A 27,444-nucleotide genomic window follows, 5' to 3' on the forward strand; every position below is an offset into this window, starting at 1 on the left:
GCCTGGGTTGTATTTGTGGCAGCAATGTGTTGAGATAGAGAGACACACAGGTTCCCACCATTTTGAGCTGCTTATTATTATTATTATTATTATTATTATTATTATTATTATTATTATTATTATTATTTGTCTTTGTAAGAATTCAAAGTACATATTTAAAGCACACAGATCAAATGCTTTTTTTCTATTATCAGTTGCTGCCTCTGGCCAGAAGGTGTCCCTGTTGTCATACGGGAAATACAGCACTCAGCTCTGGGTCATACTCTGGGCTTAAATTTCCTAAAAGACAGTCTTTCTCTCTCCAAACTCTTTGAGGTTAAACTGGTCTGGTAAAGTTTAATTCTTATTATCTGGGGCAGGTTTGTTCAGGTTGTTTTTAATAATAACAAACAATATCTATGGAAACAAATGAGTCAGAATACTCAAATCTCAGTTGCCTTTTTTTTTAAAAAAGAAAAAAAAAGCAAAATACTAAAGACAGGACTGAAAAATAATATAAAATCAGATACGAAAGAGTCCGGATTTAAGTATCATAGATCATACAAATAGAAGTTAAGACCATGAGAAAAAAAATTGGATTTCATATTGTAAAGAAATGTTTATTCCTCAGTTGCTGCACCTCGTTCAGATCAGTGGGAAAAGTATTCACACTTACTGAAGTAAATTATCAATAGCACAGCTTAAACATACTCTATTACTAAAATTAAGTAAAATTCCTGCCTTCAACAGTAAAAGATCAGACCTATGAGAATAAGAAGTATAAAAAGTATTCATCATGCTGAATGGTCCATTTCAGAAGAATAGTATTAATGGACCAGTTTACACTTATTGATTAGGTGTAGTGACACGTGAATGTGAGACCTAGTTTAACAAGCTGGTTCAAATCCCAGCTCCAGGCAGCTCTGAGCTGCATGTCGAAGTGTCCTTGAGCGAGATACTGAACCCCACATTGCTCATCAGGGATAAGCGGCTACGGACAATGACATGACATGACATTTGTCAATAATATTTTAAATCTGAATCAAATGAATATAGTTGAGTGCATATATATAGTACAATGTTTTCCCTTAAGAAATGTAGGGTAACAGTATAAAGTAGTGTTAAGTAGAAATACTCATTATCTCAAAGTTGTACTTAAGTGCAGCTCAGTACAGTACAGTACATTTAAATCCAGAAGTCATGTTTTGCAAGTCAGAAGTAAGTAAGTCTCAAGTCTTCAAGTCCTGAGTCAAGTCCTGAGTCAGTACAGGCAAGTCCCGAGCCAAGTCCAAATTCAAGACTGGCTCAAGTCAAGTTCCAAGTCCTGCAGTTTGAGTTTCAAGTCCTTTCAGGTCCTTTTAACCACAGACTAATATATTTACACAGATTGTGTATGCTTTTAAAAATCTGTATTTATTTATCAAAACAAGTGCAACTGAAATTGCACTATTAACCAGTCATTTTTAACATTTAACTCATTCCTTTACAGAACAAACACATCTGAAAAAACAAGTGCAACTGTACTTATTTGTACAAAAGTGCTAACATTGTATTTTCATGGCATATTGCATTTAACTAGTTCCACAGCAGTTTCTGTCTTGTCCTTATCTCACCTCATTTATCTCATCTCATACTGTCTGTGTCTTTATGTGTGGGTGTGTGCACATGAGAAACATAACAAATACATGAACATAACAATGAACAGGGTTGTGCTTTTTATATGTCAGGGCCCTATGTTGCATTGCATTTGCAAAAGACCAAATTGGCCAAAAGTCTGTCAGTCATTTGAGGACGATGGGGACGTAGTATGATGCCACCATGGCTGAAAACTCGCTCCACTGTAGCACTGGAGGCAGGCACTGCCAAGACTCTAATGGCCATTTGGAACAGTCAAGGAAGACTCTTCATGTTCAATGTCCAGAACAAAAGGGTATTCTGTCCTTCAGCTATGTCAAGGTAGTGACTTGGCTGTAGTGCTGTGGTAGTCCCAACATACTTCTTCTGTCTCGTATGGTATGCAGCAAACAGCCCTTCTCCTTCTCTAAGGTCCTCTTGCTCTTCTTCATGAACAAAAGGATGCTCAGTCTCTGATTCTGGCAAAACATATAGCAGAAACAAAAGAGTCCTTATTACCATTTGTGTTGGTGATATGTGTTGGTTAGACTGAAATACTTAAGTATTGTTGCAGTCAATTAGATCAGATTATGATGGAAAAAGTTACTTTAGTCTCTGAAACATTTACCTTTAACTCATTGTGCCACCTCTGCCTTGACATCACGACTGACCAGCACATGGGGCTCCACCCACAACAGAGCAAAGGCTGGACCCAAGGCAGCTGCTTTGACTGGATCTGAAAAGGGGGCAGTGGTCCCATCTTGTGTCCTGGCCATTTTCACGTTACTGAAGATTCCCAGAAATCTTTTGCTCAGGGATGCCTGGAGACTTCTGACTAGGCTGCTCAGGAAAACAGACTTGATGCTTCAGTTTCTCAATGCGGTCGTTGAGGGAAAAGATGGATGGAACAACAGCACTGATTGTGATGACCTTCTCCCCCTGTGTCAAATCAATTGCTTCTCCAAATGGCTTCAAGATATCCACCAAGCCCTTCAACAGATTCCACTCCCGCGCTGTGAATGACAACTCCCTGTGTCCAGCCTTTTCGAGAACAGCACAGAGCTTTAGATGATTGCACTGGATAACTGCCTTCACTTGCCTCAGTGTTGCTCCATCTTATGTTGACTGCAGCAGGGATGCCCTTCTGTTCCCCAAATTCAGCATAAAACACATAATTGAATGTTGTGCTTGTGTGCAGCAGTGAGCTGAGTTTTGATAACTTCGAAAAAGAGATGGAGATACCACTTTTGTTTTTTTCAAACCATCTCACACCACCAGCTGAAGAGTTTGCGCAAAACACTGCAAGCGCTGTTTCTTTTCCATAGCAACATCTGCTGTTTGCTGATCTTCCAGGGTTAAGTCACACCAGAGCTCAGGGTCATCAAGATGATCTCTGTCATCATCATCCTCTTGTTCAGTGAGGAAGCACACAGTGAATGCTTTTCGCACATTAGCAGCACTGTCACTAATAATGTAGTCCAGTTTAGCTTTAATGTTGTATTCATCACATATTGCCTCAAATTGGTCACAGATTCTTTCAGCTATGTATGAGCCTTTGAAGCACTCACAGGCCAAGAGATTGGACTTGAGCTGTGTCCTCTCTGCCTCCTTGTTTATCCAGTGCACAGTGACACCAAGGAATCCCTTCATCATTCTGTCACACTAAATGTCCACAGTGACTGAAACACTGTCAGTGTTGCTCAATTGAGTACGGTATTTAATTTTAAACGTCTTTCTTCAGTTCTCTGTCTTTGATGTCAGTGTTCTGCAACACACTGGGCTGTACTTCCTCTCAAGTACTGTCAGAAAGTGCCGAAAACTCTTGTTTTCCACAATAGACGGGCAAGTTGCAATCAATAATCAAGTCAGACTGTATTGCATTGGTGATACCTTTCTTCTGTGGATGACTCATACTGTAATGCCCGACACGATTGTCCAGGAACTGCAAGATTGAAGGCTGTTGTGGTTCATTTTTGATGCTTTTGTTCATTGGGTATTCTTGAAATCTGTAAGAGGTAAGCATATTAAACAGATGTCAGAAAATCCCTTATAACCACAAATGAATTGTACTCTACTCTTTATTACTGATATTATTAATATTATCAATATCAGTGTCACTGGTCATGGATTTCACTTATTAAAAAAACAACTTATTTCGGGTTGAAGGGATAGTTCGGGATTTGTGAAGAGGGGTTGTATGAGGGACTACACAGAAGATGGTGGTCAACACATTCACAATACAGAGAAGCAGACAGGCTACCAGCACAGGACTTTAGGCTTTCCATTGGTGTGGATGGGGTCAGCAGCGAAACGTATAATCACCTGCGATAATCACATAATCACTCGTGACCGCAGTTATATGTCAGTGTTATTAAAAGCAACACGAAGTGTTTCTGACCGAAGGATCAGCAGAAGAGCTTGTGTTTGTCTCTTTTTTGAGATTTGTGTCCATTAGTGTCATTTTTCTATACACTGTTCGTTGAGAAATGTGCTTTAAACGTGATTTTTTTAAACAGGTGAATCGAATCACATGCCTGCTATTAACGACACGATAATCCATCTATTAAAAGGTAATTAATACTGTGAGTAGTTTTTGAGAAGAGTACTTTGTACTTTTACTTTAGTATTTTTTAAACACCAGTACTTTTACTTGTAATTGAGTACAATTTAAGCAATATAACAGTACTTGTACCTGAGTACAGTACTCGTTCCAACTCTGCTGTTTACATTCTTCTGTCTCCTCTGTTGTTGTCTTTCAGGACAGTGTCAGTGAAGTCAGCTTTCTTCCTCTGTTTGAGTACATATCTCACTCTACTGTGGGTAGCTCCGCCCCACCGGCCTGCCACATCCTCAACACTAAGATGAACTAAATTACTGAATATAAATATAGATGAATAAATAAACTCTCATTTCAAAGTGTTATCATTTTTATTTAGTGAATGTATAGTGACACAAAAGACACAATTGTTTTGTTTTTTTTTTTGAATAGGTTGTGCAGCCTGATGTGGCTTTCCTATTATGTATAGCCTGCTGTATTATACTACTTCCCTTTCCACTAGTAGGTGGGTGGATTATGAGGGTCCTTTCCTTTCCTTTCCTTTCCTTTCCTTTCCTTTCCTTTCCTTTCCTTTCCTTTCCTTTCCTTTCCTTTTTGCACCTTACCGCACTGCTGAAGCTAATGTTACACATGCCATACCAGTTGGTGGCGGCAATGCGCCTACTCATTGTTGCCAACAGCCAATAAAACGGAAAAGAAGAAGAAGAAAGAATGCGTTTTACTTTGAAAGATTTGACCGGAAAATACATTCGCTGTCACCATGTTGAAATGACTTCACTCTACGAACACCTGATCGAGAGACAAGACAGATAATAAACAAGTATTAGGAAGGATCATTTTTCACAAACCTGAGTGAATCTTCCGAGGCTCGCTACCATCCCTGCAGTCCCTATGCTATATGAGGCATGGCAGAGAGACAGGACAATGAGGTAACATTAGCTTTAATGTACCGTGATAATCACAGGAGTAGCACTGATGCACAGTATTCATGAGGTTGTTTGTCCGAACAGTCGGATCCACACTTTTCAAAGTGAATTGTAGGTAAATACTGTCGCCAACAAACAGCCTTACTGACCTATCTGGACGACCAGAAACTTGTGTTAGCTTTACGTTAGCTCAGGAGCTAGCAATATGAGCTAAACTGTACAGGAGCCACGGCAGTTCTCTAACGCGACCCACATTAAAGTTAACAGAGTTTCCTGTGTTTCTTGCAGGTCACAGTGGTGTCAGGATGAATGCATATGAAAGACAATGCTTTGGTTCACAACACCAAATTAGTTGTTTTGATAGATATTGTTTAAGACGTATTTTAGTTATTCCATTCTATTTGACGTATTGTAGATTAGTTATGTATTGTGGTGAACTCGGAGTAATGTTACAAGTTACTCGGGAAGATGCTTTGCATTTGAATAACATCCATTCTAACATGATAAATAATATACTTCATGCCAGCCTCCACATGGGGCGTTATTGGGAAGAGTGTTGAGGTTAGCAGTGACGTCCAGTTATCATTGCAGCTCTTGAATCACATTTTTGCACTTAGTTTAGCAAGTGAGAATAATGTGGTAGAGTTTAAACTGCCAGATTTTTAAAAGGAGTATAGTATAAAAGATAAATGAAATAAGGTGCTGTATATTGTAGCCACTGTAATAACAACTTGCCTTGTTATATGAAATTCCACTTACCTGAATGTTTGTACATGTCTCTTCTCATGAGGTGGAGGAGGCTGACCAGATCTACCTGCTGATGAAGGAGGAATATCGGATCTCGAGAAATGTGCGTCTAGCCTGGTTCCTTGGCAAACTTAACCAGGTCGTCTGGCCAGCCTCAAAGCCTGAACTGGTGAGCTAACAGTACCATTGACTTTCTTCCTGTCGTCATGGTTGCCCTGCAGCGGTAAGATCAAAATATGACAAAAGGTGTTACACTTGCCAACATGGTTCGGAGTAGTTCATCACTTTCAACTATGATTATGCTGCTGCTCTTCATGGCATATACTACTCCCTGTTAACATACAGACTATTGCTGGCATTTCCTACTACTGCAGTAGTGCCGAGATCCAAAAGTGGCTGAAGGTACGTCGATTGCTGCTCAGCGGCATATAATGATCCCCAGACAGGCATACAGATTCTCTGAGTGGTATACCAATCCCTACACAGGCATACAGATTCTCGGAGTGGTATGCTGCTTTTATGCCACTGTTATTCCACTGACACATGATGGTATTTTCTTAATTGACAATGCTAACTTAACACATTACCGTTATGTTGGGATGTAGGCATATAGACAGTAATTACACGTGGAACTCTTGCGAGATGATAGTGAAGTAATATGTCTAAATTTCTACCTATAAACTAGAAAGAGCTAGCCTTAGCTAATATGGCTAATGTTAGCCCAGCCACCCTAGCCAGTCTGATTAATCGATAGCAGAAACTTTGAGCCATCCAACAAAACAATACTTAGTGACAGGTTTTCATTATTAGGAGAACACAATAATACATTACTTAATATAAAATCTACTTCGCAGGGCATTGACCATTGTGGCACATTAAGGATCATGTTCACTAGTGAACATAATACATAATATGCCATAATTGGTTGGCTCAAAGTTTCTGCTATCGATTAGTCAGAGTGGCTACGGTGGCTGGGCTAACATTAGCCATGTTAGCTAAGGCTAGCTCTTTCATTAGCTTTAAGTAGTTTATAGGCAGAAATTTAGACATGTGTTAAGTTAGCATTGTCAATAAAGACAAAAAAAAGTGTATACATTTACGGCAGTACTTGTCGTCAAACCAGCCCAGTGGCATTATATTTGCATATTCATCAGGGAGCGGTACCCATCCAGCAGTCTCTCAGTGCCAGAACAATCTCAAGTGGCAGATACCGCCATGTGTCGGTGGAATAACAGTGGCATTATAGCAGCATACCACTCCGAGATTGCCACTCTGGGGATTGGTACATACCACTCCAAGAATCTGTGTGCCAGTCTGGGGATCGGTATATGCCGCTGAGCAGCAATCGACATACCTTCAGCCACTTTTTGATCTCGGCATCACTCTACTACTGATTGTGGTATGTTGCTGCATTGTGTGACTTATGAATTGCTTGTCACATGTACTTCAATGACAGATTCAATACCACTCTCCACTGTCATACCACTGGTAAGCCATGTTTTGCAGTAATACATTAATTATTTGACAATCAGTATGTTCCTGCTGTTTTACTGGTTTAAACATAGACAAGGTATCGTGTTGTATTTTCTCATAAGTAACAGCTGCTTACAAGGAGTACAATCTTCCCGTATAATGTTATAATGGATTGACTAGTTCGGTCTATCGGAGGACACGGATGTCAACAAACCGGTATGTGGCTACTTGTACAAACACACTGTTTTAACTACTTTTTGAGTCATACATGCTACAGTGATGTGTTGTAAGGTGTCTGCTGATGTTGCATGACTTTTGGGGTGAGATGTGGCGCATGTTAAGAAGCTTAAAACACAGTGTAAAGTTCAAACCCTATGCTGTTAGCTGTCAATGCTAACACTCCATTCACGGAGCCCTGTAATGGTTGGACCAGATGTGTTCGGGTCTTCGGTACTGGCAAGTCAAGAGTAGCTTGAGCAATGAAGCTGCATGTTTAAATTGACCGAAGTTCTCCTTTAACAGTAAAAAAACAAAACAAAACAAAAAAAAAACTGTAAGTGAAAGCATGATGGCATATGGCATTAAGAATACGCTGGTGAAGAGGGGAACATGAGTGACGTAGCAGAATTCCACAGTGACATTAGCAGTTAGGCATGTTTGAGACAATGCATTGAAGGTCCAATGTGTAGGATTTAGTGGAATTTATTGAATGCCAAGCTGCCTAGATTCAGTAGCCATTTTTAAACTGGGCAGCATGCTGCCAATTTGGCCGTCCTTTTTGCGGCTAGGTCTGCAGATTTAGACAGAGGGTGGCAAATTGGTCCGCCAATTTGCCACCTCGGAGGGTACACTTATTTCTGCCTCGACTGCTATCTAAATCCGAGGCGTCAATGTGCCGGCATCTGCGTGAGATGGGCGGAGGTGTTTATGACCTGCACTGTTGTGTGACCCACAGCTGGGGAATTTTAAAACAGCTGATCACAGCAGTCAGTCCATCACTTCATCCGCGGACATCAAGATGAGCAACTGGAGAGCTGCTGAGATCCAGGAGATGCAGCGTCTCCTCGGTCTCTGTAGCTGTTTGGTTGTGTCTGCTGTTGTGTAGTGGCAAGCTACGAACGGTCGAGACTTTCACATTAAAAGACCCCCGCTAAGAACCCAGATCTAAACTCCAGTGGGGTGCAATGTAAAGCTCTTTATGTTAAGTACAATGATTTTTTGTTTCAGGTGAGCATACATTGAAATGAAAAAATAATTAGGAATATCACATCCCCTGGGTCTTCAGCGGGGGGTTTAAGACCTTTAGGGGGTTCTCAGAGTTACTGCAGGGGTCTATGTTGAATTTTTTTTTTTTTTTGAAAGTTTGAGTATTTGCAATTACAAATTAACACCAATGTTTTTTTCAGCAATGAAAAAACAAACAGAAAAAAAAACACCGAAGATAGTCTACCCATGACTGCTTGTGCAATAATGCAAGCAAGCTGTATGCTAAATCAAACAAAAGTTAAATCCAAATACTCAACTTTAAAAATGTTTGTACAGTAGATTGAGAATATCCCTAAACAAACAAATATTGTGAACAGTAAGACACTGATGTCCTGTTTTATTGTGACTTCATTTACAGCTAAACTCGGAGAATGAATTGGACTTGCTGAGCATCTTACCTAAAGGATGGCAGCCAGATTTCTTCCCCACCATGTACCCCTGCATGCTGATGCCATCCACTCGGGCCACCTTCCTAGCCCGGAGGTACCGCTTTATCATCGAGCTGGACCTCAGCCCCTCGACAGGGATTGTGGTGAGACTTAAACACAGTTAAATGGTGGCTAGCTTGTCTCCTGCATGAACACGGTTGACACAAATAGTAGTGAAGTTTTTGGAGTGCTCTTCTCTCACCAAAGCAAATACATTCTTCACTATTGTTTTAATTAATTCCCTTGAAAATTTTGCAGTAGTGGAAAAAATACATATTTCAATTGTGTCACCATTTTGTTGTGGGCTGAAATGTAAATTATTTAAGTATTTGCTATCAAATTTTTCAAAGTATTGACTTGGCAGTGAGACTGTTTTTGTGCTGGTGACAACGAGTCAGTGATATGACACTGAGGATTGTTTTTTCAAAAACTGGAAATCAAGATAAACAAATTCAGTGGATTCATACACCACATACATTTAGCAGACTTTTTTGTCATACATACATTTATGGTGGTGGCTGCCATGCTAGGTGCTGACCAGCACATCAGTAGTAGTTTGGGGTTTAATATCTTGCCCAAGGACACTTTGACATGCAGACCAGGGGATTCAAATCAGCGACCTTCCGATAACAAGAAGCCGGCTCTACCCCTGAGCCACAGCCGCCTCAATGATGTTTCTCATAAACTAACTTTGTCTCAAACCCTTTTTGCAAATACAAGACTGTTCTGCACTTTTCACATGCTTCAGTGTTAAACCAGAGAATCATGAATAATCTCATAACAGAAGTAGTACAAAAGTCAAGGTTCAGTTTCACTTCTCTTTGAATTTTTCCATTCTTCAGAGAAAGAGCATCAGAAACATGATCAACATGAGTGACTCTTGCCTCCATGTCTTATACATTTCTACTTTAGTTCGATGATTTCCTAATATCCCGCAGTGTACAAGCATTGATGTTAAGTTGGGACTCTCACATGTTGTCTTTTTGCTTTTGAAGGATCATCATTTATTCAACCATGTAGTTGGCATGATTGAAATTTTAAAAATATTGCGAGAAACTACAGGTCACGTTGGCTGTAAAGGGCCACAGATCAGACTTGTTCCCAGTGCAGCTGGGATGAGGACACAGTCTCTGTACATTGGGTGTGTACTCTACCGGAGCCACTCAAAACAGACAACGCTGTAATCTGATAAATTACTCGGATCACATTGTTAAGGATCATATTGAAGTTCTAATGGTGATGTTAGTTTATGGACAAGAGTATTTTAAATAGGCTACATGCAGTGAATACACCCCTAAGTCACATAAAACAATAGCTCCTGCAGGCTACATGACATTACCATAGCCTGAAAACATTGCTCCTAGCCAGAGCAATGTTTCAAATGTGAATTGGGCTTTGTTGACGGAGTTTGATAATAATGGATGGTACTATGTTGTCTTGGGTTTAATGCCCCTGGTAGGATCTCCCAAGGCAAACAGGTCCTAGGTGATGGGTCAGACTTCCAATGTCCCTGATGACAGATATTAAAACAAGGACGTTCATGTTGCCCGGAATGGAATTACCGGGACCCCATCCTGGAGCCAGGCCTGGGGTTGGGGCTTGCAGGCCGTGGTGACATGGAATGTTGCCTCGCTGGGTGGGGGGGGGGCCACCGGCTAGAGATAGTTGGGCTCACCTCCACACACCGTCTGGGCTCTGGAACCCAACTCTTTGAGAGAAGCTGGACTCTCTTCCTCTCTGGAGTTGCCTGTGGTGAGTGGCAGCGAGATGATGTGGGTTTGCTTATAGCTCCCCAGCTCAGCCGCTTTGGAGTTTTTCCCGGTGAACGAGGGGGTCGTCTCCCTGCACCTTCGGGTCAGGGATAGGTCTCTCGCTGTTGTTTTGGCTTAGGGGCCGAACAGCAGTGTAGAGTACCTGGCCTTCTTTAAGGCCCTGGGAGGGGTACTGGAGAGTGCTCCAATTGGGGACTCCATCGTTCTACTGTGGGACTTCAACGCTCATGTAGGCAGCGACAGTGTAACCTGGAGGGGTGTGATTGGGAGGAACAGCCTCCCAGGTCTGAACCCGAGTAGTGTTTTGTTGCTGGACTTCGATGCTAGTTACAGTTTGTCCATAACGAACACCATGTTCAAGCATAAGGGTGTCCACCAGTGCACGTGGCACCAGGACGCCCTAGGCTGGAGGTCAGTGATCGACTTTGTGGTTGTGTCATCTGACCTCCAGCTGCATGTCTTGGACACTCAGGTGAAGAGAGGGGCTGAGCTGTCAACTGATCACAACCTGGTGGTGAGTTGGATTCGCTGGCAGGGGAGGAAGCTGGACAGACCTGACAGACACAAATGTATTGTGAGGGTCTGCTGGGAACGTCTGGCGGAACCCTCTGTTAGGGAGGTCTTCACCTCCCACCTCCAGATTGCGGGATTTATCAGGAAGAATCACACCCCTGCTTATCCGCGCAGGCAGGCCAGGGTTGTCAGATACTACGAGAAATACCCCTGCAAACCTTCTCGTTTCCTTCACTGTAAAATTGGGAGATTAATGGGAGAAATTACTGACCAGGAGCATCGAGGGAGATAGGGTCAAAAATCGGGAGAGTTGGCAACTCTGGTATAGTGGCGCTGAGCTAGCAGTATAGCGACGCAGCGCCGTTATTCCACAGTCTGGGGAGAACCCTGTAGGCATCTGTGTGTATGTTGGCAGAGAGGCTTGATATTTTTGTTAAAACAAATAATCAAATAAAGAGGGCATTTTAAGAAATGCTTGTGGCTCTGTAAAAGCTATAATATGCCAATATAATGAATTGTGTTTTGTTTGTATTTTCTACAGCTTACAGCTGTATGAACCTACAATTTAGTGTGCCTATCTATCATAACTCTGGCATAAGATGCTTTAGAAGATAACATAACACAGCAAACTGAAATTCTCGATTTGTGTTTGACTCATGTTTTGATTTCTGTTTTGCAGGATGACAGCACAGGAGAGATGATCTTTGACGAGGTTTTTCATGCCTTGTCCAGATGTCTGGCTGGTCTGGCTCAACCATTTCAAGTCCCTGGAACCGATCAATTTTTCGAGCCAAAAATCTTTGTCACCATCTTGGCGTATTCATCAATCATTGGCCTTACCTCCCATCAGGTCATTACAGTAGCTTACATGTCATGGTGTTTTTTTTCTGTTTACTGGTGCTTTTCCAAGTATCGAAGTTTCCAGTATCCGAGTATCGTAAAAAGCCTTTTGAGCCATGGAATGGATGATCTTAAATGAATGCCCTCAAGAGTACTTTAACGCCAAGTTGAAAAGGAGTGTTTCTCTTTCCTCTCTGTTCAAAGTGTTTGTAGTGTTTCATCTGTGACCACAGCCAGCATCACTGTATGGTTTGGTTGCAAGTGTTTACTGTTGAACCTGTAACAACAAACCTGCACCAATGAACACAGGGTCCAGGAGTCCCTGGACCCTGTGTTCCTGGGCGACGAAGGCATTGCTGCCATTGACTGGCCCTGTCGTTCCCCTGACCTAAATCCAATTGAGCACCTATGTTATGTGTGGGTGTAGCTGACACCACCAAATACTGCCACAAACTGTCCTAAATGTACTAAGTAACATTCCACCACTGTCAAACCCCAATGCTTAAATGAGCAACCTCAACACTGTCTGAAAATTGAGTTAAATCAGCTTGTAACCAGTGTATATTTAATAAAAAAGATATCTTAAGGTTGTTCTTCAAACAAACTGTAGTCAGCACTTGTGCTCACTAAAATAAAGATAAGCATAGAGCCTTGATAAATTGCTAGACATGTTTTGCTGTCTGCTGACAAGTTTGATCTCCTCTCCAGGTTTTGATACAGGGCTGTCAGCTTGATAGAATTGACCTTGACGAGTTCCTGCATCACATCTATCAGCAACTCAGAGCAGTGGAGAGCAACATTGCGCAAGTCCTACATCAACAGCATGAACAGGCAAGTGCTCATCAACAGTATTACATTTTATTTGAAACTGTCTCATAGAGATGGAAAAAATATCTAAATGAAGATCTAAATAAAATTTAACAAATAAATAAATCTTTTAATGAGTATGGTGTGTGTATCCAAAGCCTGGTGTATCCTCTTTATCTGTACCATAGAATATTTTAAAAACTATTGACAACATATTTATTTTATCTTTTAGGCTGTGGAGCCAATCCAATGTCTCCATAACAACACCTTGGATGACCAGCCCCACAGAAAGCAGGGCATTTCCATGGTGTCAGCTGATATGAGTCTGGTCAGCATGGTACGACAAGGCATCTTGGCCCTTCAGCTTCTGCCCCCAAACTCCAGTTCAGGTAGGTTTATTTAAAGTTCCCAAGTTGTCATATAGTTTCTAGATCAATGATCTTTCAGTTGTTCCTTGGTGAGATGCTAAAATGTTTGTTAGAACCTCTTTGAAAAAGTACAGATACCTTCTCCAAATTCTGCAGGTCTGCTCCAACTCTCACCTCTTTTAAATCAAGGCTGAAGACCTTCCTGTTTGCCAAAGCCTTTCACTAGCCCTTTTTACACAGGAGAAGAAACATTATCTCTGCAGTGTTGGTTCGCCAATTCTCCACTGATGGTGATGCACACAGAGCGAAGCATCTCCACCTGAAAGCTGAACCGCTATGTAATTCACACAGAAAGCCGGCGTTGCGGCTCCTAAACAGGCGTGACGGTATACGTCATGAAGATGACGCCCGTGTGTTTTCAAGGTGTTTCCCCGGTGTCCTCCTGTCAGTCTAAACCCACGGATATAATCATATGGATGCTGTTATAATGTGTAATGATTGAGATCCTGACCCACCAAACATCCTGGAAAGTGACAAAGTTGCGTTTTTTTTTTTTTTTTTTTAACTGGACACTGTCTGACTCCCTCACTCACGGGGACGGAGGCAGTTTTGCGGGGGAAAGTTCACTGAAGTTTCAGTCCGGGGGCTGACGGTCGCAGTGATTTATTTTCATCACAAACCCTCAGTGAGTTAAAATTTTTTGCTGGTGATGGATGCTGTTTTTCACGCAGAAATGTGAAAGTTGGTTGGACGGGCAGGAGAACAGTCAGGAGGACAGATGCTTCTCCATGTACAGCTGTGGACAGTTACTACGTTACTTTTAGAATAGAATAGATTCTTGTTTTCAGAAGAGAACAAAAAAACACAGATAGCAGCTTTTTGCTTGACAAATATAAAATATGGACAAAAATAGATAAAAGAACATTTACAGCATTTTGTTTGGTCATGTAATGTTGCTTTGTGGGAAATTTCTCTTTATTAAGTTGAGTGAAGGACCTGTGCAGTTATCAGACTCTACGATCGACACGCCCTCGATACGCGCAGCTGGCTTATCCGTTCACACTGGCCCTGATACTCCCTCCAGAGGTGTACCAGCGCCGGAGCAAAATTTCACCCCTTGCCACCTCCAAGAGATTCACACTGAGACGGCGGCAGAGAATTGGCCCACTAAAGCCGCATCCAAACGGCTTGTGTTGCCTTGTGTCTGAATTGTGTTATAGAAATAAACTTGTCCTTCCTAAAACGGCGCCACTTTTTTTTCCTTTTTTTTTTAATCATTCTGAGAGTTGCTCTGACAGTATGGGTCCTAATGTTGTTCCTGTGAGCCTTGTGTTTCCTGGCTATCTTTAGTTAACTTTTGCCTTTATTCAGGCACAGCGCTGGCTGCCATGCAAGGTGCTGACCAGCACATCAGTAGCAGTTTGGGGTTCAGTATCTTGCCCCGAGGACACTTCGACATGCAGACCAGGAGAATCGAACCAGCGACCTTCCAAATAACAATACGCTGGCTCTACCCCCGAGCCACAGCCTCCCCACATTCAGTTTATACCTCCAGAAATTGTTGTTTAAAGTGTGTAAACATTAATCATAGATAAATGGAAAAGAGAAATTCATTGTCCACACTATAGATGCTCTTCTTGTGAATTTATCACTCTTCATAATCAAACTTGTGTGTATTTCAGGTATCATTATAATCACAGATGGAGTAACTAGTGTTCCTGATGTTGCTGTGTGTGAGACCCTCCTGAACCAGCTAAGGAGTGGAACCATTGCCTGCTCCTTCGTGCAGGTAAAGAAAATGTTTGCAGCTCTGACTTTGTTGTTCATTAGTCATGGAACTTCCTTTTTCAAATGGAATGCCAAAAATATTCATGGCACACTGTTAATAGCTCATACTGTGTGCTTACAGCTATATTATTTGTGGGTCTGTATTTTTTTGTTTGCTTTAGACATACTTGGACTTGTTTAAAAAAAAAAAATTGCTAACCAATTTTTCTGTTTCTAATTGTAACACTGGATTTACCCTCAACTGCTCTTGCAGCTGTGACATTACATAAGTGACAAAGACTGCAATTTTAAGCATAGTGTTAGAATCATGACTATAGGGATAAGAATAATGAGATTGCTCTGTGCTCTTTGTTCCATGAAAACATGATATCCTGAATATGATAAGTATCAGGGGGATTTTATAACTACGATACTTGTGGGCATTTGTCCCTTTCTAGGTTGGTGGTGCATACTCCTACGACTGCAGCTTTGGCTACATCCCCAATGTAGAGCTGATGAAGTTCATCTCATTGGCCACCTTTGGTTCATACCTACCCACCTGTCCTGAGGTGGACCTGAATAGCCAGGAGATGAATGCCTACCACAAGGCCTTCTTAACGTACTCCTTCCTTAAGACCCCAGAGTCTATGAACTCAGAGTATTTCTGTGGTGAGTCCTGAAATTGAGCCTGTTTGGAGGTTATTACTTTGAGGGATGCAACACAAAATTATTTTCTTCATTGATTAAGCTAAAGATTTTGTTCTAGATTAATCAAATAATCTTTTGGTCATTCAAATGTCATATTTATGAAATTTGAAAGACCAAACGACTATTTGATTAATCTAGAAAATATCCATTGAAGTCCAAGGTGATATCTGTATTCACTCTCAAACCCAAAGATAGTGAGTTTAATGTGATTAACAGAGAAAAGCAGGAAATCAACATATATAAAAGGCTAACAATCAGCATTTTCTGACATTTTAGCATGAACAAATAATTTAAGGATTAATCTATTGTTAAAATACACAGTGGGAAAAATGCAACACAATTCATAGAAAATGTATATTATCTGCCCAAAAAGTACATTTTGATAATTTGAAACAATAAAGGCGCCAAACACTGAGCCTTGGAGAGCTCCACAGCCTTCGATAATTTTGGATTGGTGGTGATGGATGATGACTATGATGGTTAAGATAATGATCAAAATAAGAAGGTTGTATACTAACCACTCAACTGTTTTGTAGTCTCCCAGCACAAACTGTTCAATGAGCACCTTGTGTCAGCCAGTGGTAACCCTGCTCTGGTCATGAGGAGGAAGAAGCACACAGAGAAGGAAGTCCATGCTCATTTAATCAGTGTGGTGTCCGTGCGACTGAGAGAGGGCTACACCATTAGAGAAATCACCCTAACAAAAGGTATTGTCTTCCTTTACAAAGGTCTCTCATATTTGTAAATGGATGGTTCAGTGTTAGACCTCGATCCTTGTGAGGGTAAAGCTCTTGGTGTCTTAAGGTGGGACTCAGCTGGAGGTGAAGCTGGTGCTGTTATGGAAACACAATATGCATATAGAGTACTTGGCAGCCGCCTCTTGGCCATTGGACCCTACTAAGAGAACCACCCGTGTGGAGGTGACGATGGAGGGAAGCTATGACATCCTGCATGACATCAGCTGCACCCAGAGGAAACCCATCACCAGCCCATACCGTACCTCTGTCATCCGACGCTTCTGGAACACACTGCAGAGGTAAACCTGTCTGGAGTTGATGGATTGATAGTCTTTAATGTTTGGTGCAGTGTTACCTAACTACATGTGATGTGTGTCCTTCCAGCATCAACCAAACTGATCAGATGTTGGTGCACCTGCAGTCGTTTAACTCAATTCCTGAGAACTACATGATTCCTGAGAGCACCAAAAACGGAGTTCCTCTGTTTTACATCCCACCTGGCTCTACTACTCCGGTACTGTGCAGTCTGTTACCACTGGGAGGTGCCAAAATATGGCACTTCAGATAAAGTAACCAAAACAAACAAATTCAGATGTAAATTGATTGGCCATTGATAACTATGATGTAGGCATCTTCTAAAGACAGATGGTCTCATTTATAAAACTGTGTAGGATTCACATGATGCATTAGCTGAGTGCGTCAAGCCCCTCATCTCTACCACCTGAAGACTGGTTTTATTTGACTAAGCTATACACTGAAAGATAATAGAATTAAAGCAACCCTGATTGTTATTGCCGGTGAATGAACCATTATTTCAAAACAGTTCTTCACAACGAACAGGTGATTCAAAGATATGAAACGGTAAACTCGGATCTGCCTGGCCGAGGCACCATCAGCTGAAACAGAATTTCTCCTATTCTGCACGTTATTATTTATGAGAATAGATTACATGACATTATTAATTATTACAGAACACTTTAAAGGAGAACTTCGGTCGATTTAAACATGCAGCTTCATTGCTCAAACTACCCTTGACTTGCCAGTACCGAAGACTCGAACACATTTGGTCCAACCATTACAGGGCTCCCTGAGCAGAGAATTAGCATTGACAGCCAACAGCACAGAGTCAGAAATTTACACTGTGTTTTAAGCGTCTTAACATGGCTCAAATCTCACTCTCAAAAGTTATGCAACATCAGCAGACACCTTACAACACAGCACTGTAGCGTGTATGACTCAAAACGAATAAAAAAGTAGTTAAAACAGTGTGTTTGTGCAAGTAGCCACATACTGGTTTGTTGACATTCGTGTCCTCTGGTAGCTAGACCAAACTGGTCAATCCGTCGAGCGAAATCGACCAAAGTTCTCCTTTAAGGGGTTAGTATGCTTCAAAATATATCTTAGTTTGTATTAATTGTACCAAATCATGTTTTTTGTGTGTGTGTGTGCAATCCAGGGAGGTTGTTTCTTTAATGGAGTTGCAGTTTGTAATTTCTTCATTTTATGTGTGTATGCAGTGGGTCAGAGTTTTCAGTAGAGAACTGCAATTATTTTTGGTTCAGCCTGTCTTCCTTCACTCTCTGATCTCCCTTGCCACACCTCTTCTGGGATTCACTTCTAAAAATGAAAGCGCTGGCTAACAGTTTCGTTACAGTCAACCTCAAGTCACTGCTACATTGTTTGCCTCCAACACAGCAGAGTTGATTCTGTAGTACCAACCTTTCCTATAACAAAGATGATATAAACATGATCTCATGAACAATGATTTTGAGTAGCTTTGATTTCAGGTTACAAATCTGAGATTTGATGGGATTGGTTGACAATAAACAAAATAAACAACACCATCCTTTTAAACACCAAAAATCCATGGACAGTAATTTAATGGGGTTAATGAGTTAATGAGTTATGGCCACTATGTATTCCCCAATGCTAATCTGTCTTCCCCACTAGTTAGCTACTTTCTTAAGATGAATAATCTCCTTTTTTTCCAGGTCCTGTCACTGCAGCACAGTGGATCCAAAGACTCCTCTCAGTCCCAGTTTGCTTCCTATTGGAAGCCCATCCTTTCTATGGATGCCAATTTCTGGCAAAGATGGCTGCACATGCATCGCATTACTATCATCCTTGAACATGACATGTGAGAAATATATGTGGGATATATATATATATATATATATATATATATATATATATATATATATATATATATATATATATATATATATTATATATATATATATATATATATATATATATATATATATATGTATGTATATATATGTATATATATGTATAATATATGCTTTTTTATCTGCCATTTGTTTGGCCTCATTTATTGTGGTCTGTCAGTCCTTCACTACATCAATAATTTTGTGCTTCTAGGCCTGTCCCCAAACACCTGCACACAGCTGGAAACAATGGGCGATACAGCACCATTCAGTGTCGTATCTCCCACTCCGCTCTCACATCACTGCTTAGGGACTGGAGCAGCTTTGTGCTGGTGGAGGGGTACTCGTATGTTAAACTGATATACAGGTGAGAATGGATGCGGAAAATTTGGAATCATTAATTAATGATAATGTTGATACCAGTATTGTTTTATGTAGAGTAACGTCCACATTAATGGACTTTTTATGTATTGTGCTGTTCCATAAAGTGTACTTGTTGTTATGTGTTTTTTTTGGGACAACAGATGCAAATTAGCTGCAAACTAACTCTGGTGCAGTTACTTTAAATTGTGCACTTTGACTGTTAAAATCAGAAATTAAGTGAATAATACAAGATTTTTGGATGTGAACTGCCAATGGCAAACATTTATTGCCAGTGTTTAGAATCTCCAGGTTTGATCGTTTTAATAACTAAATGTGTTTATTTTGCTGTCAGACTAAGTATACAACTTGTCACAGTTCAGAAAGGTTAGGTAACACTGCCTAAAGTCACAGTCAATTTGCTCTTTAAAATTAGAAATCTATGTTATACCTCTTATTTTGTAAAAACAAATCTTTTCCTGAAAAAAGTAAGAGTGAAATTTGTGTCCGCAGTTCCTCTGACCAGCCTCCCACATCGTTCTACCTTGTCCGTCTCATCTCCAAGACGCCTTGCATGGTGCTGCGGCTGGGCTTCCCCATTGGTACACCAGCCCATGTTAGGAACAAGGTACTTATAGTCAAATGAACAGGTTATTTATTTGACATGGCATGTCATTGTCACTATCATGTAATCTGGGGGTGATCTATTAGTTTGACACAACTGTATGTTTACCTACTGCTGGCAGGCAGTCACCTGAAGGAGAGATACAAAAACAGTGCAAATGCTTCAGGGATTTTATTTTATTTTGGTGGCAACAGAAGGAAAGGATAAGACAGCAATTTTCTCCAGTAACTGAATACTTAACTAAATAACAGATTACTTGAATTGCAGAGCTAACGGGTTGAGTTACTCATTACAACAAAAAAGTAATACCAGTACTTTGATGGATTACTTTGTAACAAGTTACCCCCAACACTGTTTATAATTGGAATAACAACATGTCATATGACAAAACAATCTTCACTCAAGAGAGTCTCACTAGATCTGGGGCCGTCATGATCTTTCCTGACAGATAAGGACCATATGTGTGCCGGTGAAGACCAAGGTCTGAGTTAGTAAACACAAGCTGAGGTCAGATTATTTTGTCAAACTGCTGTTTACAAGAAGGAATACTGACACTCAACATCAGGCACACTTTACTGTATATTACATACCATAAGATATCGCCAGAGTTTGAGTTTAACACTATTAACAGAATGTGAAAAAACAACAGTGTTGAGGTTATGTCAAAGACGTCCATGTGCTGTGTTGCAGGAATGTCTACTTAAGTAAGCATGTTTGGATCAATTACGAATTTATTATGGGCCTTCTGAAAATGTGACCAAATCTGCTGGGTCAAAACTTTACATACAGTAATTCTAATATATGTTTAAATGTCCCTTGGCCATTTTCACCTCAGTTAGCTGCTTCTGATTTCCATCCACAAGCTTCTGGTTGTCCTCTGGCTGAATTTCTAACCACTCCTCCTTTAGAATTGGTGAAGTTCATTTAAATTTGTTGTCTTCCATACACAGACTTGATTCTTCAGCACAGTCCACATGTTCTCGATGGGGTTCAAGTCAGGACTATGGGAAGGCCATTCCAAAATCACTATTCTAGCCTGATCCATTCCTTAAACACTTGTGATGTGTGTTTGGGATCATTGTCCTGTTGGAACAGCCAGCTGCACCAAAGAGCCAATCTTCTGCTGATGATTGTAGGTTTTCCTGAAGAATTTGGAGATAATCCTCCTTCTTCATTATTCCATTTACTTTCTGTAGAGCAGCAGATTCACTGACAGCGGTACAGCCCCACGGTATAATACTACCAGCACCATGCTGGATAGGATATGAGGTGTCGTTGGAGTTAAAGGTCTTACCTTCACTGCTCCAAACATATTGCTGCTCATTGTAGTCAAACAACTAAATCTTTGTTTCATGTGACCACAGAGTTTTCCTCCAGAAGGTTTTTCCTTTGTCCATGTGATCACCAGCAAACTTCAGTTCAACTTTAAGGTGCTGTGTCTGGAGCAAGGACTTCTTTCTTGCATGTCAGACTCTCAGCTCATGTTGAAGTAAAACACACTTGACTGTGGACACTGACACCTGTCTTCCAGCAGCTTTTAATTAATTGCTGACTTGCTTTTTGGTGGTTTTGGGTTGACTCTTGACCATCCTGACCAGTTTCCTCTTAGCAGCAGGTGATAGTTACTGTTTTCTTCATGATTTCCCCACTGCAGTGTTTGTGGGTGAGTCTAATGGGTGTGACAAGCCTTAATGACATGGGCCCAGAAAAGTCACCAGCTGTAGAAGTTAAGAGACAATGCTATCAACAAAATTTGATTGTCACAACTTTCTATAATCAACAAAATTGATCCTTCAACTTACTGTATGTACATTTTTGACCCAGCACATGTGGTTACATTTTCAAAAGACCGATCATGAATTAATTATTGAAACAAATCTTTGTGAATGGTTTTGTGACAAAGTAGAATGTGCTCCTCTCATTCCATCATAGAAAAATCAGAGCTGTAGAAATCATTGGAACTCAAGACTGCTACGATGTACATCTTTACAAGTGTATGTAAACATCTGACAGTTAATATATACAGGGTTTCTGCAGGGTCTTAAAAAGTCTTAGTTAGTGTAAAATTTGACAATCGCAATTTTAGGCCTTAAATAGTAAAAAGGTCCATATTTTGCATATAGGTTTTAAATTACATTTAGTTAGGTATTGAATACGTACGTTCATTTACCACTTCTGTTGTCGCCTTTTTTTTTGTTTTTTTTTGTTTTGGGGAAATGTGTTTGTGAAATTCACTGTTAGCACTGTGTGTTGTTCTTCTTTCTGAAATATCCAGGAACATAAGTGGCATTTTGCAGCCAGGTCGGAATTTATCGGCGCACACTTTGCCAGTTCCGGAAAGAATTTGACTGAGGAATCTGCTACAACTATGGGATGGTGTAAATTTAACAAGTGTTGGCTTGAACAACCAGAATTCAGTTAGTTAAAAGCTCATAATGAATTTGAAGTGCAGTATACACTCTGGACCCTCAACGTGGGCACATTTGGTGTGAAAGCACTGGTGTCGCACACCAAATCAGTTAGCTTCTAAAAGTCTCCAGTTAAGTCATGCTATCACACAATTTTGTACACCTTTATCACCAGTTCCTGGTCCAAGTTCATCCAGTTCTGCTCGAACCGAACTCTGTGCTGCCTCCGCCGCCTCACAGTCAAGTGCCATTCAAACCATGTTTGGCTCAACTCAGATGTTGAAAGTGGAGGTGCTTTGGATTTGAACACCGCGTGTACACACACACACACACACACACACCAGGGTTATTACAGTTAACTGTGTGCGTGTGAGCATGTCAGGTTAGAGAAGCAAAGACACTGAGTCTGTGTGAAACATATATAAACTAAGCTCAAAATTAACACTAACTCAAATTAGCCATGTAGCAAACAAACTACCAATAACCTGACTACACAGAGCTCATAATATAACCCAAACAGTGAACAAACACATACATTGAACACGTGCATTACATCAACCAGAGTTAAAAGTCCTGTGCTTAGCCGTGCTATGCTATGCTGTGTGCTATCAAGGCCCAGTTCAGTGTTACCAGTCTTTGTAGAAAAGGTGCTTGTAGTTCCTTGGCTAATGAGCCAAGCAGGAGAACGGTTTACTTCCAGTGTTGAACAATGCTGTTCTTGCTGTGCATGGTTTGACAGCAGACAGTGGAAACTGGTTGCTCCTTTCTTTTGCAGGGATAGTAGCTTGGTACTAACTTATTTTGTGTTCCTCAGATTGCAGAGTTAGCTGGCAAAGTCTGCGTCACAGCTGCTGCTGCTAACTGATCTGGAAAAGTAGCAGGAGGATAGGAGAAGTTCTTTGGGCCTGCGGGAAATGTAGCTTGCAGCTCTCAGTAGCTGTGAGGCCCTGACTATCTGGTCAGAGGGAATTCTAGGGAACTGAATTCATTTCAGATTCCATTTTGAACACTGAACATTTTGATTCCACAGTGAAAGACTTCATCAGTGGGTCTCAACAGAATTCATTCAAATTAATTTGCTATATACTAATATTCCTTTTTATTTTGAGTTAACTATAACATATTTGTTAAACAGTATGATGGGTATAATAATGACAAGGCCCATTATAGTCATATCTTTGACTCAATGAAGTAACAGTTTAAAACATTTTCAAATATGTAAAGCTGAAGCAGAACAGTACTGCAGTACACTGCAAGTTGATATTCAGTGTTTTCCTTTATGTTATGAGACTTAGTCACAGCACCGAAGTCTGTTTTGGCCACCACCTAAGCCTAATGCATGTAAAATCAGTGTGGACGCCATCAAAAACTTAACTAACTAAACTAAATTACCTACAGTGGGCTTCTTACACATGTTTTAACTCTACATTTTTGTGTGTTCATTGCCCATAGGAAGCATGTATTCCTATAGAAAAGTGGGAGGTTAAGTAGCTTTTTCATGGATGGCCAAATGAGGCTGTGTTTGAAGGTGGGACATCAGGGATATTTGGGTTTGTTGTGAAATTCGATATTCCAGGGTGTGATTGGCTGTTTTAGACTATTTTTGATTTAGCCATTATATTTCACCTTAAAAACTATTTACCTTGCCTTGCTTGGTGTCATTATTTTCAGCACAACCTCACGTGTGACTGTACAGTTATTTTTTCATTTTGACATACTGTATTAACAATATGGACCTAAAATCATCACAAAATCACAAACAAACATAAAATCTGATTAGGGAAAAGTTAGACTTTTTTCTGTGAAAACCACAAATATGTTTAACAAACCATTTTTATTACTTATAATGCAAATATAAATTGTTGTTTGCTAAATTTGTGCATACATGTTTGAAATTTACAAAGTTATATGTAACTATTTACATTTAAATGCAGGCAATGCCTCAGGCTCAGGTCTCCTCAGCTCTTTCCAGCTCACTGAAGAGCTACAGTACACTGCCTGCTCCGCATTCAGCAGTCTCCTCATTGTTTTGACTCATTAAACACAAAAAAAACTACACTACACACCAAACACACTACACCAAACACTACATAAGACACTAACTATACGCTCCAAACATGCTAAATATCACAAATCTCTCAACTCTCCCTATCACAGTCACTGCTGCTGTCACTCTTTCGCCACCATCCCTCCAACAACTTCCCCCTGTTCCTCAGCAACCAAATCACGTGGTTTGCCATGTAATTTTGTGATTGGTTGGTGTGGTGCCTTTTTCCACCAATAGGAAAGGGAGTAGCATAGTTTTTTTTTGTTTGCTTGCAAACACTTCCTGCTTGCGGACACTTTCATGAGAGAAGCCCATTTTGACCGTTCTTCCTGCACCAAATGCACAGCAAACATTACGGCAATGTTTGCGAAAAAGCTTGGTGGACGTTATTTATCATAAGTCCAGTTTTAATTGGCCTATTAACACAATTTAAAAACTGGTATATAGTTTGAAGGCCGCACCAACACAAACGTCAGAACTCATGAGAGACTCACGGAGGCTGTGTCTTGCTGCTACGTCATCTTAAATTGGTCACGTGATTTGGACGCACCGGCACGCCCGTCGACTCAGGAGGTGGGGCGTGGGGGTGGGCTCTGCAGTGATTGGCTTTGGTGCGCATGTGGCTATGGTGTGTATGGTGTTTGGAACTTGCCATCAGAATTTAGTTTTCATTCATTTCTTAAAAATGAAACAGATACAGACAGATACATGTTAATTTATGAAACACTTTCAGATCAATCAAGGCATGGTGACAGTGGTTGGCATATGAAGGCAGGCAATGAACACATCTGTAGACTCAGTGAAATATTGAATGTGCTGCTGTGGTACATTTTCTTTCTTTTAATCTGTTATGGGATTTTATTTTTCCTCAGATTGTAGATGAGCTGCGAGAGCAGATCCTCAAACTGCGCTTTCCTCATCGTGTTCAGAACAAAGAGGCGACCCCCAAAACCAAGAGGAAAGTTGTTGGCAATCCATCACCATCCAAATCTCCCTCCATCCCCTCTCCCAAACCTGCACTGTCAGACAGACCCTGTGTGGTGGTGCTCAATAAGCCTCTGGAGAAGCTTCTCATAAGGTCCGTGCATATGACAGCAGGTCCTCATTTTTCTTTATAAAACATTTGATAAATTGTCAGTTTATGCTCTGCCATGTTTTCTTTTTCAAAACTGTCACAGTTGCTAAATTACAATTATTGGCTACAGCTGTGTGTGGCTACTGATGGATGAGACTGTGATGTATGGAGATACCAAAAAAGCTCCAATGGTGTCTCATCTGTGTAAAAGGAGGCTGCCAGTTGGCCACATTTAAATGAAATGAATCTCTGGTGCTCTGTAGGTACGAGAAGCTGCCGTTAGACTTCAGGACTCCCTTCATTTTCAACATGGAGAACTTTCCTCAGCCCTCCAACAATGCTGTCCCCCTTAGCATGGCAGCCAACCGGACAGCTTCCTCCACCCTGGCCTCTTTGTCCCGTTACTTCCTGCACCAGCGCTGGGTGTGGGCTGTGCAGAGCAGCCAAGGATCAGCTGTGGCCATGCAGGCTGTTGCTCACATCCTGTCAATGCTCTCCGAGTGAGTTCACACTCTTAATTTGTGATGGGACGTGTGTTTTTTTTGCCCATATTCAGTTCACATTTTAATAACTTTTTTAGACATACCACTGAAAGTTGCAGTAAGTTTGGAAAAAATTGCTCATTGTTGAGTCTCATTCATACATTGTCAAATACCAACCTGGGAGTGAGACACAACAATCAACTATCTTTTTTCCGAATTGCTGATGCTCAGAAACATCCCAGCAAAATACTGAGACAATAAGACAACTCAGGCAGGGTCTCTGCAGATACAGGCACCACCATACACTTCTATTGGCTCATAAGTGATGATTGACCAGATTACTTTTATAGTTACAATTGTTTGTTTTGTAGTTTCATAAGAGATTGTTTTTTATAAATGAAACTCAAAACTTCATGCAGATATTTTACTGTGAAAGACCTCAAGTAGCAACAAAGTTGTGACCATCCTTCAAAGTTGCTCTCATGCTTTGAATCGTGGGTGGACATTATGTTAACATTATGTTAGGAAATAAATCAGAGGGGGACAGACATCAGTAGTGAGTGATTTAAAAAAAAAAAAAAGAAGAAGAAGGTCAGTATTTTGAAAGCACACTTCCTGGGGTACATGTTGCACTTCATGAACTTGCTGGAAAGCACCAACTGAGGGAGATAAATGCTGTGTCTAATGTCTGTCTCATAACAATGCTTAACCACATGAGCTGTTATCACCTGAAGTTAATGTAGGCAGCAATAAAGAATACAGTGAGTCTGGCTTTTCAGCTGGCGAATGAGGTGGCACTGTCGACTTTACTGTCCAACTCTGAGAGAGGTGTGTACAGCAGAGTCATGTTTTACAAGTGTGCCCTGTCTTAGAGCTGCTATGTGAAAATGAAATTATTTGTGGATGACAGCACACTTCACTAAATCATTGCAGACATATTTAAATTGTGTTTTTGGAATTTCTGTGCTGATTGCATCACACATACTGTTACTGAAAACATACGGCTTTGATATTGCAGACTGTTAAAGTCTGATTATAGGAAGGACTTTCTAAATAAAAGCATTAAATAAAAGAATTAAAATGATCAGAAAGTTGCGGTCTGATTCATTGAGAGAGCTGCTGTTGTGCAGGCCATTTCACCCTCCCTCACAGCCTCTATTATTCTTCCAAGCCATTGTTTCTGCAAGACTGGGTCATTGTTTAAATACCAGATGCAATACCCCCTCCCCCATTCTTCTTCTTCTTTTTTTTTTTATACAAACCCTGATATGGTAGTCTTAACACTTGCACAACATTGTTTCAATAAACATTTTCCAAAGCAGTACATCACATTCTATATAGGAAAGGGAAGTTTATGTATATATAGCATCTTTGAGCAAGTAGGGAAATCAAGTGCTTTATAAACTCAGGTTGTTGTGTATTTCATATATGTCCATTGCAAAACACTGAAATAATACCAGAAAACAGCTGTCATAAATGCTTAAAACACAAAAGCAACTGGGTTGGTTTGATGTGGAGTAAGCAGCTTTGTGGCATTTGTTCCCTGAAAGTGTCTCCTGATGTCTGTGTAGGATTCGCATATCAGAGGGATTTCACTTTGCTGCCAGTGGAGAGGGGATTGTTAATATGGTGATCGAGCTGCCGATGAAGGTATAGAACAACAGGAAACTGAATCATTTACAAGACAAAATGCTCACGTTTTCTATTTACTCCATATGGAGGTTTTATCTGCAGCACTGTAATATTTATGTGTATTTGTGTGGTATTACCAGTAATC

General features: G+C 40.6%; 1 protein-coding gene and 2 long non-coding RNA genes across 13 annotated transcripts in view; 2 read left to right on the forward strand and 1 right to left on the reverse strand.

The window, feature by feature from the left end:
• Positions 1–1,404: 1,404 nt before the first annotated feature.
• Positions 1,405–5,966, reverse strand: LOC119028135. Its single transcript, XR_005077617.1, has 4 exons — positions 5,836–5,966; positions 4,999–5,044; positions 2,222–3,599; positions 1,405–2,072 (listed from the first exon to the last, which is right to left on the reverse strand). It is a non-coding gene; the product is annotated as an uncharacterized LOC119028135 (long non-coding RNA).
• Positions 3,484–4,502, forward strand: LOC119028136. Its single transcript, XR_005077618.1, has 3 exons — positions 3,484–3,608; positions 4,110–4,163; positions 4,353–4,502. It is a non-coding gene; the product is annotated as an uncharacterized LOC119028136 (long non-coding RNA).
• szt2 (SZT2 subunit of KICSTOR complex) overlaps positions 4,872–27,444 on the forward strand; it is a 175,207-nt gene continuing 152,634 nt past the window's right edge. For all 11 annotated transcript variants that reach the window (XR_005077613.1, XR_005077614.1, XR_005077616.1 and 8 more), the window contains exons 1-17: positions 4,872–5,079; positions 5,867–5,992; positions 8,921–9,094; positions 11,955–12,125; positions 12,824–12,946; positions 13,155–13,311; positions 14,973–15,079; positions 15,516–15,726; positions 16,302–16,472; positions 16,570–16,801; positions 16,887–17,016; positions 18,494–18,639; positions 18,885–19,037; positions 19,544–19,658; positions 24,983–25,188; positions 25,449–25,685; positions 27,239–27,317. Coding sequence is in view for 7 of the 11 variants with exons in the window: in XM_037113705.1 (XP_036969600.1) it covers positions 5,056–5,079; positions 5,867–5,992; positions 8,921–9,094; positions 11,955–12,125; positions 12,824–12,946; positions 13,155–13,311; positions 14,973–15,079; positions 15,516–15,726; positions 16,302–16,472; positions 16,570–16,801; positions 16,887–17,016; positions 18,494–18,639; positions 18,885–19,037; positions 19,544–19,658; positions 24,983–25,188; positions 25,449–25,685; positions 27,239–27,317 (2,562 nt within the window). In the remaining 4 variants the exon portion in view is untranslated. The remainder of the gene's footprint in view (positions 5,080–5,866; positions 5,993–8,920; positions 9,095–11,954; positions 12,126–12,823; positions 12,947–13,154; positions 13,312–14,972; positions 15,080–15,515; positions 15,727–16,301; positions 16,473–16,569; positions 16,802–16,886; positions 17,017–18,493; positions 18,640–18,884; positions 19,038–19,543; positions 19,659–24,982; positions 25,189–25,448; positions 25,686–27,238; positions 27,318–27,444) is intronic.

This window comes from Acanthopagrus latus, chromosome 11 (assembly GCF_904848185.1).
Source record: "Acanthopagrus latus isolate v.2019 chromosome 11, fAcaLat1.1, whole genome shotgun sequence".
In the NCBI taxonomy this organism is placed as follows: Eukaryota; Metazoa; Chordata; class Actinopteri; order Spariformes; family Sparidae; genus Acanthopagrus; species Acanthopagrus latus.